The following is a 13,639-nucleotide window of genomic DNA, read 5'->3' on the forward strand; positions in this document are numbered from 1 at the left end:
AGAAAGGAAGCTAACACTGAAACCTGCCATGCGCCACATTCCTACACCATTATTTCTACTAACGCCATTTTAACCCTAATGCACACTCAGGTCCTCTGCTTCTCCCCTCCTAATAATACACACAGTCCATAATTAATATTATTGCAAATGATGAACATAATAGCAAAAACTGCGCCAGGTGGAAGAAAAACATCTTACCGATTAAGAACTGACTAAAGATCACATCTACTATTAAAAACTGCAAAAACTGGCCCAGGAAAAAGTAAGCTTGAGAGAAATCTTACCAAGACGATGGCTAAGAGTGCTTACAGGAAAACTGGCTACTGATTCAAAAAAATGACAAAAGAACAAAATCTTGACAAAATCTAGAGTGGCAAAATTTGACCTGGTAAAGGTGGACCCGCTGGAAATCATGGCCACAAAAGGGACTCTGCAATAGGAAAAGTTCTAATAGGGAAAATGTGATGAGGACCAAAAGCTGAAGACTCAGGCTGTCTTCACAAAATTTACAGAACTGAGGGTGCCCGGGTGGCTTAGTTGGTTAAACATCTGACTCTTGGTTTGAGCTCAGGTCATGATCTTGGGGTTTTGTGAGTTCAAGCCTTGCATTGGGTTCTGCACTGACTGTGCAAAGCCTGCCTGGGATTCTCTCGATCCCTCTCACTCTGCTGCTCCCCCACTCGTGCTGTCTCTCTCTCAAAATAACTTGAATTGATACCAATTAAACTAATTTCATTAAAATAGAAAGGAAAATATAAAAGCTTGGAGAGAGTTCAACTGGATAACTGTTTCACACCTCCCCTCGCCTCGAATCTCCAATCTCCCCCACCCATGGTCCCTCCAAGCTGAGGATCTCACTTCTTACTCCCCTGAGCAAATTAAAGCAGGCAGGACAGAATCCCCAGACTCTCAGTGCTCCCACTCCTCACAGCTGCATCTGGCGCTCTTATCTCTGCCTTCCTCCTGTCCCCAAAGACGGGCTCCCCAGCCGGTGCCTAAAGTCAGCTCCAACTGAGCACGAGATCCCGTCACCTCTTGCCTGCTCAAGGGCAGCAAACAGCAATTCTCACCTTTCTGTCCTACATCCTCAGTATTGGGCCTATTTGACCATCTTATTTCCCATATTTAAAAACAGAAACCTCTCTTGTTCCCAGCCCACGTCCTGTCAGCCACCATCTCTTCTTTGCTTCCCTTTGTGGCAAAATTCCCCAAAGAGTGGTTTGCATTCATCTTCTGCAAAAAGTTTAGAAGGGTGGAGACCAAGCAGTGCACCCCTCCCCACCCCCCAAACTGTCCCCATGGAGATCACCCATGACCTCCAACTTGATCAATTGTGTAGTCAACTCATCTGACTTAACCTACCACAGTTACTTGACAGTTGATATCTGTTGCCTCCACTTGGCTTCCACTTGCATGCACCGTTCTCTTGATTTTTGCCTACGTTGGTGTTCTCTCCTCTCAGAGTCTCCTTTGCTGGCTCATCTTCTCCTGGACTTCTTATATTGAGCCTTTGCTCAGTCCCTGGACCAGTTCCATTTCCTGTCTTCCTCCATTGATGATCATACCCAGTCCCTGGTTTAAATGCCATCTTTAGTTTTTTTTTTACTTCAGTCCAGACTTTTCCCTCAAAATCCGGAGTTGTATATCCAGCTTCCCACTCAACATCAACCACGGAGATCTAACAGGCATTTCAAATTCAACACATCCCAAACTTGCGATCATCTTTTCCCATCAATACCCCCCAATCCCACCAAGCCTTCCCTATCTTTGTTGATTGCAACTACATTCTTTAGTTGCTCAGAGGAAGAACTTTGGGGTCTAGCTTGGCTACTCTCATTCCCTCACATGCCACGTCCGGCCCATCAGGAAATCCTACTGGCTTTACTTTCACATGTATCCAGAATCTGACTATCCTTGCTACCTCTACTGCTACCATCCCATTTATGTGAGCCATCATCCTAGCTCACCTTGCTTACCACAGTAACCTCTACTTCTATCCTTGCCTCCTATCAGCTAATTTAGAGAACTATCTTCCTGAAACTTTGGTCAGATCAGATCATTGCTCTACTTAAGAGCCTATAATGACTCCCAATGGCACTCCAGAGTCAAGCCCTTCCAATGCCTCCTGGCTCAGGCAATCTGGCCCCTCTCCAACATCTTCCTCTACTCCTCTTCCCCTCATTCCCTTCTCTCAAATCACACTGGTCCCCTTACTGCTTCTCTGACATAATAGATTATGCTCCCACCCTTGAGCCTCTGCTCCCATGAGTCCCTCTGCCAAGCATATCTTCCCCCCCCCCCCCAAATATCCGTTTAGATGACTCCTTCACCTCCTTCAAGTCTTGGTTCAAATCTCACCTCCAAAAAAATGCTTTCCCTGCGTACCATATTTAGTAGCAAAATCCACACCTCCCCCCATTCTGCTGTTCTTTTTTTCCATAGCACATAGTACCTTTTAACATATTATATAATTTACTTATTTCTTATGTTTAGCATCCGGCTCTCCCTGCTAGAAAATAAACTCAACAAGGACAAAGAGTCTGGTCTGCTTTGTTTACTGATATATTCTAAGAAAAGCAATGCCCAGCACATAGATATTCAGTATTTATTGAATGATGAACCATGTCATATACATTAACAAAATAAATTGGCTTAATGACATTATCTCCAGAAAAATACTTTGGGGGAAAAAAGTCATCGATGTTGGTATAATTCTGATTCTTTACAAAAAAAAGATTTGCTAGACTGAAATAAAGGGTCAAAACCTCCACAGGGTCAAAGTGCTAGTTAAAATAGTGATGTAAAATAGCACAGTAAAAATATACTGTGCCACCAGACTGTGAAATGTTCGACGTAACTTATCTCATGTATTATTAGGCCCCCTGCACAGATGACAAGACTGAGTTTCAGAAAGTCAAGTCTCTATGCCTCTACTCTTGCCGTTCTATCTGCCCCCTACCTCACTGAAAGACTTTTCCTAGTAAATTTTTAAATAATAGGTTGCATGAGAATGAGAATAACTGTTTCCTATTAAATTTCCTCACTACAAATGATTTGCCACTGACCACATTTGAAAAGTGGGACCTTAGATTCAAACAGTGCATACACACCATGGTAGACTCTCCCACTGGGCACAAGGGGACAGAGCAAAGTGAATGTAAGCAGCATCTGACTTGCAAACATTGTCCTAAAAACTTTATAACGTGTGAGTCATAAAAAAAATCCTCCATCCCAATCATTTCCTTCTCCTCTTCTCACCAAAACATTATGGCACAACACTGATGTTGGTCATTTTACTTGGATTTTTAAAAATGTACAGATTCTTTTAAATTTTTTAAATATTGAGGGGCACCGGGGTGGCTCAGTTGGTTGAGCATCAGACTTTGGCTCAGGTCATGATCTCACAGTTCGTGGGTTCAAGCCCCCCATCAGACTCTGTGCTGACAGCTCAGAGCCTGGAGCCTGCTTTGGATTCTGTGTTTCCCTCTCTCTCTGCCCCTCCCTGGTTCATGCTCTGTCTCTCAAAAATGAACAAACATTAAAAAGAGAAATTTTTTTAAGTATTGAATGGACATGTTTTAAGTAGTAATAAGCATACCCTATATGGTAGGCAAAACAATGCCTCCTCAAGAATTTCTATATCCTAATCCCCAAAACCTGTGAATGTGTTACCTTACATGGCAAAAAGGAACATTGCAGATGTGATTAATTTAAGGATCTGGAGATGGGAAGTTTATTCTGGACTATCTAGGTGGGCCCACTGTAATCATAAGGGTCCTTATAAGAGGGAGCAGGAGAGCCAGTCAGAGGCCATAGGACAATGGACACAGACACTAAGTGACGTCCATGTTGTTAGGTGGCCACAAGCCAAAGAATGAGAACAGAAGAGTTTCTAGAAGCTGGAAAAGGCAAGGAATGGATTCTCACAGAGAGTTTCCCTGCCAACACCTAGATTTTAACCCTGTAAGACCCATTTTCATACTTCTCACCTAATAAATGTGCTCTCTTGAGCCACCAAGTTTATAATCCTTTGTTACAGCAACAATAGGAAATTCATACAACCTACAAACACGGTGCCATCGAAATGCTGAAATCCCTTGGTGCAACCAGTATTGAGCATGCTGGCACCTGCATTAGGGAAGCTACCAGCAAATTGAGAGCCACAGAACCACAGCAGGGTCTCCACTGACTCCGGTATTGCACCTGACATCCATTCGAGAAAGACTAAAAGACTTCCCTGCCTCGGCCCCTCCCTCCTTTGCAGAAGAAACATCTTGCACCGTTGCTGATGTTCCACTATTGATGGGAATGAGGCGGCCTTGGTGCCCACACCAAGAAACCCCAAAGAGAAATAAAATCAGTCACTGTCTTGGGTTACCTGTTCTGTTGATGGATGAGAACCCGCCAAGGGCAGAATCAGTTTACTTGACATTTTGCAAAAGAAAAAAGAGCCATAAAGGAACCTCAGATTGTGAGAATAGCTTTTAATTTTAAAACAACTGAAGCAATAAATCATCCATCTCTCTTTCCATCACAGGCAATGCTCTCCCCAAACAGTTGAGATATTTTAACAGCAGCTGTGACTAGTGCAAAATAAAATAAATACAAACTCTTTCAGGAGTCAACCTCAAACCTGCTGGGCAGGTGGGCGCAGGCAGCAGGCTCAGCCTCTGCCCAGGCCGATAGGAGCGGCGAGATTTACACCATACATCATCACACCCAGCTCTGAATGGACCACACAATACCTGGGGAGGGGAAACCACAAGAGAATGTTGCCTAAGGTGAAGCAAATATGCCCAGCACCCTCATGTAGCCAGCATCCCTGGCACACGGAAGATGCTTGAAAAATAAGTGCAAAGTTAGCTTCTAAGCAAAGCTGAAGGAACGCAGTTTGGGGCTCATTTGCTTTAGTTTTGTTTTGTTTTTTTTTTTTTATTGGAGTCTTATACATACTGGTTTTTACATAGAAAGTCTTCTGCTGTCTGGAAGGCATTCTGTGCCTCACCGAGCTGACTCCAGCGAAAATATGTGTGTTGCTTCTGTCTATTGGGAGAATTACCTTCCACACGTGGCATCTCACTGGTGACTCCACACCATCTAGAACCTAGAGCAGCACCTGTCCAAGTGCAATGCCAGCCACATGTCTAATTTTAATTTTGGTAGCCATATTAAAAAAAAAAGAGAGAAAAAGGAATAAGTGAAATTTTATTAACCGCTTATTTATCTAAAATATTGTCATGTTAGCATGTAACCAATATAAAATACTGATGAAATATTTGACGTTCCCTTCTTTTTGGTACCAAGCCTTCAAAATCTGGTGTATGTTTTACATGAACAGCACAATCTCGATTTGGACAAGCCAAATTTCAAGAGGTCACTAGCTACATGTGGCTACTGACCCTTACACCCAGTAGCACAGATCCAGCACATTTTAATACAAACTCTTTCAAGATGATTTACGGTGTAGGGAATCTTCATGGCACTGGGTAGGTGATCTTATACACCAACGTAAGAGTACAAAATCTTGCTCTGTAACCTAGGATTTCTGACCGAGGCAAAGGGTGAAATCACATTCCATCTAATCCCATCCCCTGCTCCTGCTCAGCACCTGCCATCTCCTCAACAGACTACAGAGATACTGTAATTTAGCAACAGTGATGCTCACAAGAGGAAGAGACATCCTTTCTGTGACAAACAACTTTCTCAGTACTTACTTGGGGATCATAGCTATGACTGAATTAGAGTAAGAAAATCGTCTACACACGTTACAGATTTATTTGCTGAAAGTGGTGCTGAGCCTTTTCATCGCAGGAGGTGTTTTAAACAGACTTTTTCATTTTGGAAGGGGATGGGAACAAGGTATCTTATGGACTAAGAAGTGGCAAGTTTCAAGAATGGGAGAGAAAGAGGATAATTACCAAAGGAAGTGGGAAGAGAAGTTGGGGTGGGGACACTAAAATGATGCAGATTATAAACTGGGGAGTACGACCTATAACAAACCAACAAGTTACATCTAACCTCTGTGTGCTCCCTCATCCCACATGTCTAACCCCCATAGTAACTATAGGAAAATAAAAATAGAATCGAATGTTAGGGCAGGAGGGGACTTCTGAGCTGATCCAGCCTACCGCACTCATTGTAAAGAAAAAGGCCCAGAGAGGTAAAAGGCCCACGGCACCTGGAGTGGCGTCGGGCCACGAACCCGGGTACACACACTGGACACTGCAGGTCATGGGAAAGAATGATGTTGGGAGTCACAGGCTCAAGCTACTTGTGCCGGGCTTCCTGTAGCCCAAAGTGAGTGTGGGGGAACAGCAGGCACATTCTCTTATAGTTGGAAGAAAACAGCCGTGTCAATTCAAAATACCGAAGCAATGTTGATGTAAATGGCATTAAAACATGATTCTTCCAGTAGTCCTTTCTGCATGCTTTTTTCCCTTAAAAAAAAAATCCCCCAATCTGAACCAAAACTGGATTTCTGATCAGTTATATGGGCATTCAGATCAATTGACAAAATAAAAACTTTGATACATTTTCCAAAGACACATTCATTGGGATTTTACACAAATGGATATCAAAAGATATTTACAGGAAAAAAAAGGTGCACTCTTTCACACGTACACCCACACACGGTGAGAATTTCACAATTACACCACCACGCCTCACACAGAGGACTCCTAACAGGCTGATAATCTGACAAAATCCACACATTATTCCAGTTTTCAGTCACAAATAATCTCGTCAACATACATGGTAAAATTAAGGAGTATGTTCCAGACTTTTATTCCAGGGAAATCTGCCTTGTATATATTAAGGTATACATATAAACACACTTTTAAAAGCAAGAAAGAAACACATTATTTGCTCCAGTTTTTCCCCAACTCTCAATCTGAAATAAAGAATAGCACATATACAAAACTTTGCCTTGTAGAAATAGCCCTTTGTTTTGTGAGGCAGGAAAAAAAGGCAGCCATAGTAATATTCTCTTACAATATGTCAAGGCATCAAAAGGGCTAAGTTTATTTTTCTACTTGAAGAAATTAAATAATGGATAGCCTATAATCTTGTACTGATTTTACACCATTTTGCAAAGTTTTATTACAAAATTTTTATTTTGTTCAAAATACACATGCTATCTTTGTTCACATTTCAATCCAAACCCCCAGTTATCCCCCGACCCCCGAAGAAGGCCTTCACTTTGTAAGAGCATTGAAAACGAGTCATTTTTCACGTGTGTTTGGAGTCAGTATTCTAGGACACTCAGCCAAGGAGACTGGATTTTGTAAGGCTGCTTTGTGTAGGAATTTCTACAGGAGCCAGGGACTCATGTGACAGAGTGGGGCTGCTTTAGGATCTCCAAAACAACACTAAAAGGCGGCACTGGTGGGCACAACCGAGTAGAGTTACTGCACCGTGAGCGCCCTCCTCATGCCAATTGCATTTGTTCCCAAATTGAAGAAAACATCAGACGAGAGAAGGAGGGAGCACACTCTACTGGGACCCACACGGCATACCACCTGCTACTCTTTCAAGGGTCACCGTATCAAACCTCACATATCTATCCTCAAAGCACAGCTGGAAAGAGAGAGCAGGTGTTATTGTGCAGATAAGGAAGCTGAGGCACAGGGAGGATGAGGGTCTTGCCCAGCTAGGGGCAGCACCCAAATCTCCAGGCTCCCAGCCTCGGGCTCAGTGCTCCTCAGACATACAGCGTAGCTAATCTCCTGTAAAAGGAGCCCCGATCTTAACCAGAATCCTGACTGCTCACAACTCACCGTGTTGCAATCCACTTGTCCATGTGGTATTTTACCCAACTGGTTCTACTTTATTTTCCTACAGTTTCTAGACAGATCCTTTCTACCAATCAAATGCACGTTAGGCAGACTGCAGTAGATCCTTCTTCATTTGACTGGATAATCTGAAATAGAAACTCCAGAGACTCTAGAATTCGGTACAGAGCTGCAGGAAGATTATACACCACTCTTGTTGCACTTTTTCATCACATTTGAAACCCTGATCTAATCCCAGGTTGCAACAAAAATACTAAAACACCAAAATGGAAATGATGGTTTTTCACAATGTCATATAAAGCTTCCTTGCATCTGAAGCCCTGAAGGTGCCCAAGATCACACTGCTGGTCACAGCAAACAAGCAGCAAAGGCAAGTCAGGAGGTGATTACCCCAGAAAGGGCCAAGAGGAGACTCTAGCCCCAGAAAAATGTAAAAATGGAGGCAGGCGAAGAGCTCAGGGACAAGAAAATTACAGACAAATTTGGGGCACTTAGTGGGATTCCAGGGAGTTGTTACGTGTTATGGTAAGATTAGCTATTTTAACTAAAAATACATACTATGCCTTAGGGAGAAGGGCTGCTGAGGACCAGAATTCATCTACTTTTATTTGGCAAAGAACAATGTTGTGCTGCTGTGGGCATCCGGCATTCTCCCACAAAATGTCACAAACCCAGGTGGATTCTTGACAACACTTTTTTAAAGGGACAACTCAGCCCTTTTTACTCCTGAAAATCTAAGTGGGGAACCAATTTTTAAAACTGATCCTGAGTTATAGTTTCTTTAAAATAGTTACTTGCTTTTCTCAGCTATGCTTAAGACCAACTGCTTTAACCTTTAAAAACTAGCCCGTCATAGATTTCCTGGTTGACGATAACAGTCTCACCCTCACACATTCACACAATCACATTATGAATTTTGATACGATTAAATTAAAAATACCTTTCATTGCAGATGCTCTTATCTTCTATACATGGACAGGTCAGAAATTGTGTGTAATGAAAAAACTATGTCACAAATAAAGCCCATCCCATTACTGATTTTTGATATGAAATAAAAATGGGCTTCTCATTTATTTGGGGGTGAGGTCACACCATGGGCCCCCAAAGCATAACAGAGGGCTGATGGCACATTCCCATTTTTGGTGTGACACTGGCAGATCCCCCACCAGCAGTATAAATACTTTTTTTTTTTTAATCATCCTCTCCTTGAACATTTATAAAAAGAAAAACTATCTACAGTAGTGTATCATCACTAATAGAAATTCCTTCCCAGTTCTATTTCAGAAGGCGTCAAATGATGTTCTTTAAATAAACTATAAATACCCCCATGTATTCCTTCATTTCATGTCTGGCTGTCCCAACTTCTGCTTTTTTTTTTTTTTTTTTTTTTTTTTTTTTTTTTTTTGGCAAATTAAAAAGGCGTGTGGCTTCTTCTGGCCAACTGGCACATCTGAGGCTCAGCGTGGTACCCTGTGGTAAAAGTACATGTAGCCCAGGTCCTTAGGGGGCCTTTCTGAGGCACACACCCTGTGGTCATTGTAGATCACCCATCTGAAAACAAAAGAGAAGAACTCGATGATTTCAGTCAGTCCCGGGAAGCTTAGCGGAAAAAAAGTTACTGCTCCATCCTTATAATAGTCAAGATGTTTTAAGACAACCAAACCCAAGCCTGTTGTATAAAAAGGAACAGAACACTGGTGGGAATTTACTACTACTTTTTTTATTCTTGAGCTCAAAAGTGGTCATTAAAGGGGTTTCCAAACATTTTAAACCCTTTGATCTCATAACCCCTTTTGTAGAAATCCATAGATGGCCTCAGAAATTAAGTCAAAGAATTATGTACGACAGCACTTATTTCAGCCTGAGACATAAAACTAGGTAAAAGTAAGAAGTAAAGAGCCATGTGGTGAACTACTGTACAACTATTAAAATGTCTTCAAGGAATATTTGGTAAAGTGGGAAAATTATTTCAATATGGTATGAAGTGGAGAAAAAGGTTAAAAAATTGTATGTGCTGTGTGCATACTTTACTCTTTTAGAAAAGTTGTAAATACATACGTACATTTATATATAGCATATGTACATAGACATATACCCTCTCCCAACGAAAATAATAAAACAAAGAGAAGCGTTATCAAAATATAAACAATGATTATCTTTAGGCTTTCAAATGACATATCCTTTGCATGTTTTTGCACTTTACAAATTCCTTGCCATAAACTGTATGGCTTTTTAAATTATAATTAAGCTCATTTTCTTAAGAAGAATATTTTGCTTAGTAATAAAAAAAATTCTCACTATAAATCAAGTGTCTGTGCGCAACTGTTTCATTAATCAAGTTAAGATGACAGCACTAAAAGACATACCAAAAAGGGGCACAACCAAGTCGCAGGGGTGGGGGGACGTGTCTCCCCTGCAGTGCATCTTGTTGTATGAGAGATCAACATCCCACCAGGACAGGGCAAGACTCCATTTCTCCAGCATCCCAGGGGCTGAGCATTGCCTCAAGCAGGAGGCCGACACACAGGCTGCTCAGAGAAAAGCTCAAGGAAGACAAACCAGTGGGGTGTGTGGGGATCCAGCCCAAGGAGAAGGTTCTGAAGAGAGCAGCAACCTCACATGCCGTAGATGTCTTATTCCCGGCTCACCACACACATAGCAATTCTACTTAAGAAGCCAAGAAGCCCACTGTAAGGCCACAATAAGGCAAAACAAGTGGATGTTTAGGGACGCCAGATAAAACACAGGATACCCAGTTAGATTTAAATGGCAGGCAAGCAACAAACAATTTTTTAGTGTAAATACATCCCACGTAATACTGAAGACATGTTTATACTAAAAAGTTATTCGTTGTTTATCTGAAATTCAAATTTCCAGGGCATCCAGTTTTCTAATTTTGTTGGCTAAAACTGGCAATCCTATGGAGGTCCCAAATATCTACACATTCGGCTGCAGGATGTATCTTTATTTTGGGAAGTCGCTTTGGTATAATGGTTGAGAGAGGCTTTGAATACCAGCTACTTACAGGCTAAGTTCAAGCTATTCAACTTCTCTGAGCCTCCTGTGTCTTGATGTGTAAAATGGCTTTAAGAGTATATCCCTACAAAACCATTGTTGAGAGCCAAATGAAATAATATAACAATAATATACACCTAGTAGAGTCCCTGGCATACAGTAGGTGCTTAATAAAACATGGATATCATTTACCTTCTAAAAAAGACTTACCTTCCTTCCTTTTTAATATGGCAAACATAATGGCCACTCATTGTAGATGTTCCCATGTGACTGATGAACGCAAATAATTCATACACTATGAAAGAAGAAACACCTCTGTTACAAGGCAGCATTACCAGAAACCAAAGCCGCTTCTGATTAGAATTTAAAGCCAAGAACAGTGGGGGCGCCTATGGGGCTCAGTTGGTTAAGCATCTGACTTCGGCTCAGGTCATGATCTCACAGTTTGTGAGTTTGAGCCCTACACCGGGCTCTGTGCTGACAGCTCAGAGCCTGAAGGAGCCTGCTTCAGATTCTGTGTCTCCCTCTCTCTCTGCCCCTTCCCCACTCTTGCTGTCTCTATCTCTCATAAATAAATGAACTTAAAAAAAATTAAAGCCAACAACAGTGAACCCCAGCAACTGTTTAGATTGAAAGACAAAGACTGTTTACCTTGCTATGCTGAGAACACACACACCCACCCACACACACACACACCCAAAGTGACATCAAATTTGACCTGCAAATTCATCACAACACAGGACATAAACTATCAAAGCACAGCTGACATTAGATTCCTATCTGGAAGGGGCTTTAAAATCCCATAGCCAAGTCTGGTGGCAAGCTCATGGGTCTAACGGGGAAGTCCTGGCTCTCTCACTTCTAAGCAGCATGAGAGCAGAAAGTGGTTTCCTCTTTCTGAGCTCGTTTCTTCACAGTGATTAAAAAATCCACCCACTTCACAAGGTTGTATAAGGCGTAAGTGAGCAATTCAGACTAAAATACTATACAAATGTCAGGATTATGAGGAAGACAGCAGAGAGCTGTTGTCATTTATAGAAAAGGCTAATGCTTCACAGTAGGCTTCTTGTGGATTCTGACTTGCTCACAACGATACGGGACCAAAATTCAGACTTCATGCTTTCTGAAGAAGAAAATATAGAGCCTTAGTGTAAGACCGATGTTTATTCTCTAACAAGTACCTCCTGCCATCTAGCAAAGTATTCTGGACATCCCCATTCTGAATGAATTTCAGCTCATGCTCCCCGGGCCAGGCCTCAATCTAAAAACACTGAGTGGGCTCCATGGACTGGTACCCGTCCACTCTGCAAACTGTTACAGGCCACGACGGAGTGTTTACAAACTTTCATAATAATTTCAGAACAGTATTCATGTCTGTTGAATCTAATAAGGAAAGAAAATGAGCTTACCTGTTCATTTTTCTAGTGCTTAATTTGTATTGCATTTTCCAAAGTATTGTTTCTGGACACACTCTTTCCCTTGACCCTCCCTCTCTAATTCCTTCTCTCCTTTGCTGTTCACTCAGGCTCATCCACTTACTTTCCCACAAGTCCCAACCTTACTCCCCTTCACTTCACATCACGCACTGCTGATCACCTGCTCCTTCCTCAAATATTTGCCCCCAGGACACAACTGTCTCTTGGTTGTTCAGCTGCCTCGTGGGCTCCTCCTCGTCTCCCTGACCTTCAAACACTGATGACCTGGAACTTAGACCTCAGACCTTTCTTTTCTCCATTCTACACACTCTCTCTTTGGGTGATCTCATCCCATTGCATGGAGTTAAATGGAATTATTTTCTTAATTTCTGGAATGTTCATTGCTAATGCCCAGAAATACAATTGAATTTTGTATGCTGATCTTGTTTCTTATAATCTTGTTAAATCCATTTATTAGTCCTAAAAGTTTTTAGTGAATTCCTTTGGATTTTCTATATACAAAATTATATCATCTGCAAATAGACAGAAGTTATACTTCTTTGCTAACTTGGATGCCTTTTATTTCTTTTTATTGCCTAATTGCCTTAGCTAGAATATTCTATTACAATGCTAAATAGAAATGGCAAGAGTGGACATCCCTGTCTTGTTCCTGACCTTAGAGGAAAAACATTTAGTCTTTCACCATTACGCATGATATGAGCTATGGGGTTTTTGTAGATGCTCTTTGTCAGGTTGAGAAAGCTCCTTTCATTTCCAGTTTGTTGAGCATTCCCTCTTCGGCCTTATCCATCTCAGTTAATGGTGATTCCATTCTTCCATTCAGGACAAAATTTTGACTTCTTTTTGACACCCATCTTTATTTTTCTTTTCGGTAAATTTTTTTGAGTATAGTTGACACACAATGTTATATCAGTTTCATGTCTCCTCAGGCTCTTTACACACATCCAATGCATCAGCAAATCCTGTCAGCATTTCCTTCAAAATATATCCAGCATCCAACCACTTTTTACCACCTCCACTAGTAATGCCTGATCCTAGTTACTGTCATCACTTGTCTGAATTTTTACAACAGCCCCCTATCTGGGCTCCTTGCTTCCTCCCTCGCCCTCTACTGACTATTCTCAGTATGGCTGTCACAGTGGTCTTTAAATGGAAGTCAAACTGTGATTACTACTATTCAAAATCTTCCCAGTGGCATCCTGTATCTCACAGTAAACTCTTCCTCTCACAATGACCTATGAGGCCAATCTCCTGCCCCTCTCCCCCTCACTCCACCCTGGCTACTTCCCCTATCCCCTTCACATCACCTCAGCTACCTCCCCCCTCCCCCTCGCTCCACCCCAACTATTCCCTTGCTCCCCCTCACTCCATCCCAGCTATTCCCCTTCTCCCCCTCAC

At 41.9% G+C, this 13,639-nt stretch overlaps 1 protein-coding gene across 1 annotated transcript in view; it reads right to left on the reverse strand.

The window, feature by feature from the left end:
- Nucleotides 1–4,469: 4,469 nt before the first annotated feature.
- Nucleotides 4,470–13,639, reverse strand: part of USP13 (ubiquitin specific peptidase 13) — a 117,827-nt gene continuing 108,657 nt past the window's right edge. The window contains exons 20-21 of the mRNA XM_042954765.1: nt 11,016–11,100; nt 4,470–9,341 (exon numbers count right to left, since the gene is read on the reverse strand). Of these exons, the coding sequence (XP_042810699.1) occupies nt 9,248–9,341; nt 11,016–11,100 (179 nt within the window). The 3' untranslated portion in view covers nt 4,470–9,247. The remainder of the gene's footprint in view (nt 9,342–11,015; nt 11,101–13,639) is intronic.

This window comes from Panthera leo, chromosome C2 (genome assembly GCF_018350215.1).
Source record: "Panthera leo isolate Ple1 chromosome C2, P.leo_Ple1_pat1.1, whole genome shotgun sequence".
In the NCBI taxonomy this organism is placed as follows: domain Eukaryota; kingdom Metazoa; phylum Chordata; class Mammalia; order Carnivora; family Felidae; genus Panthera; species Panthera leo.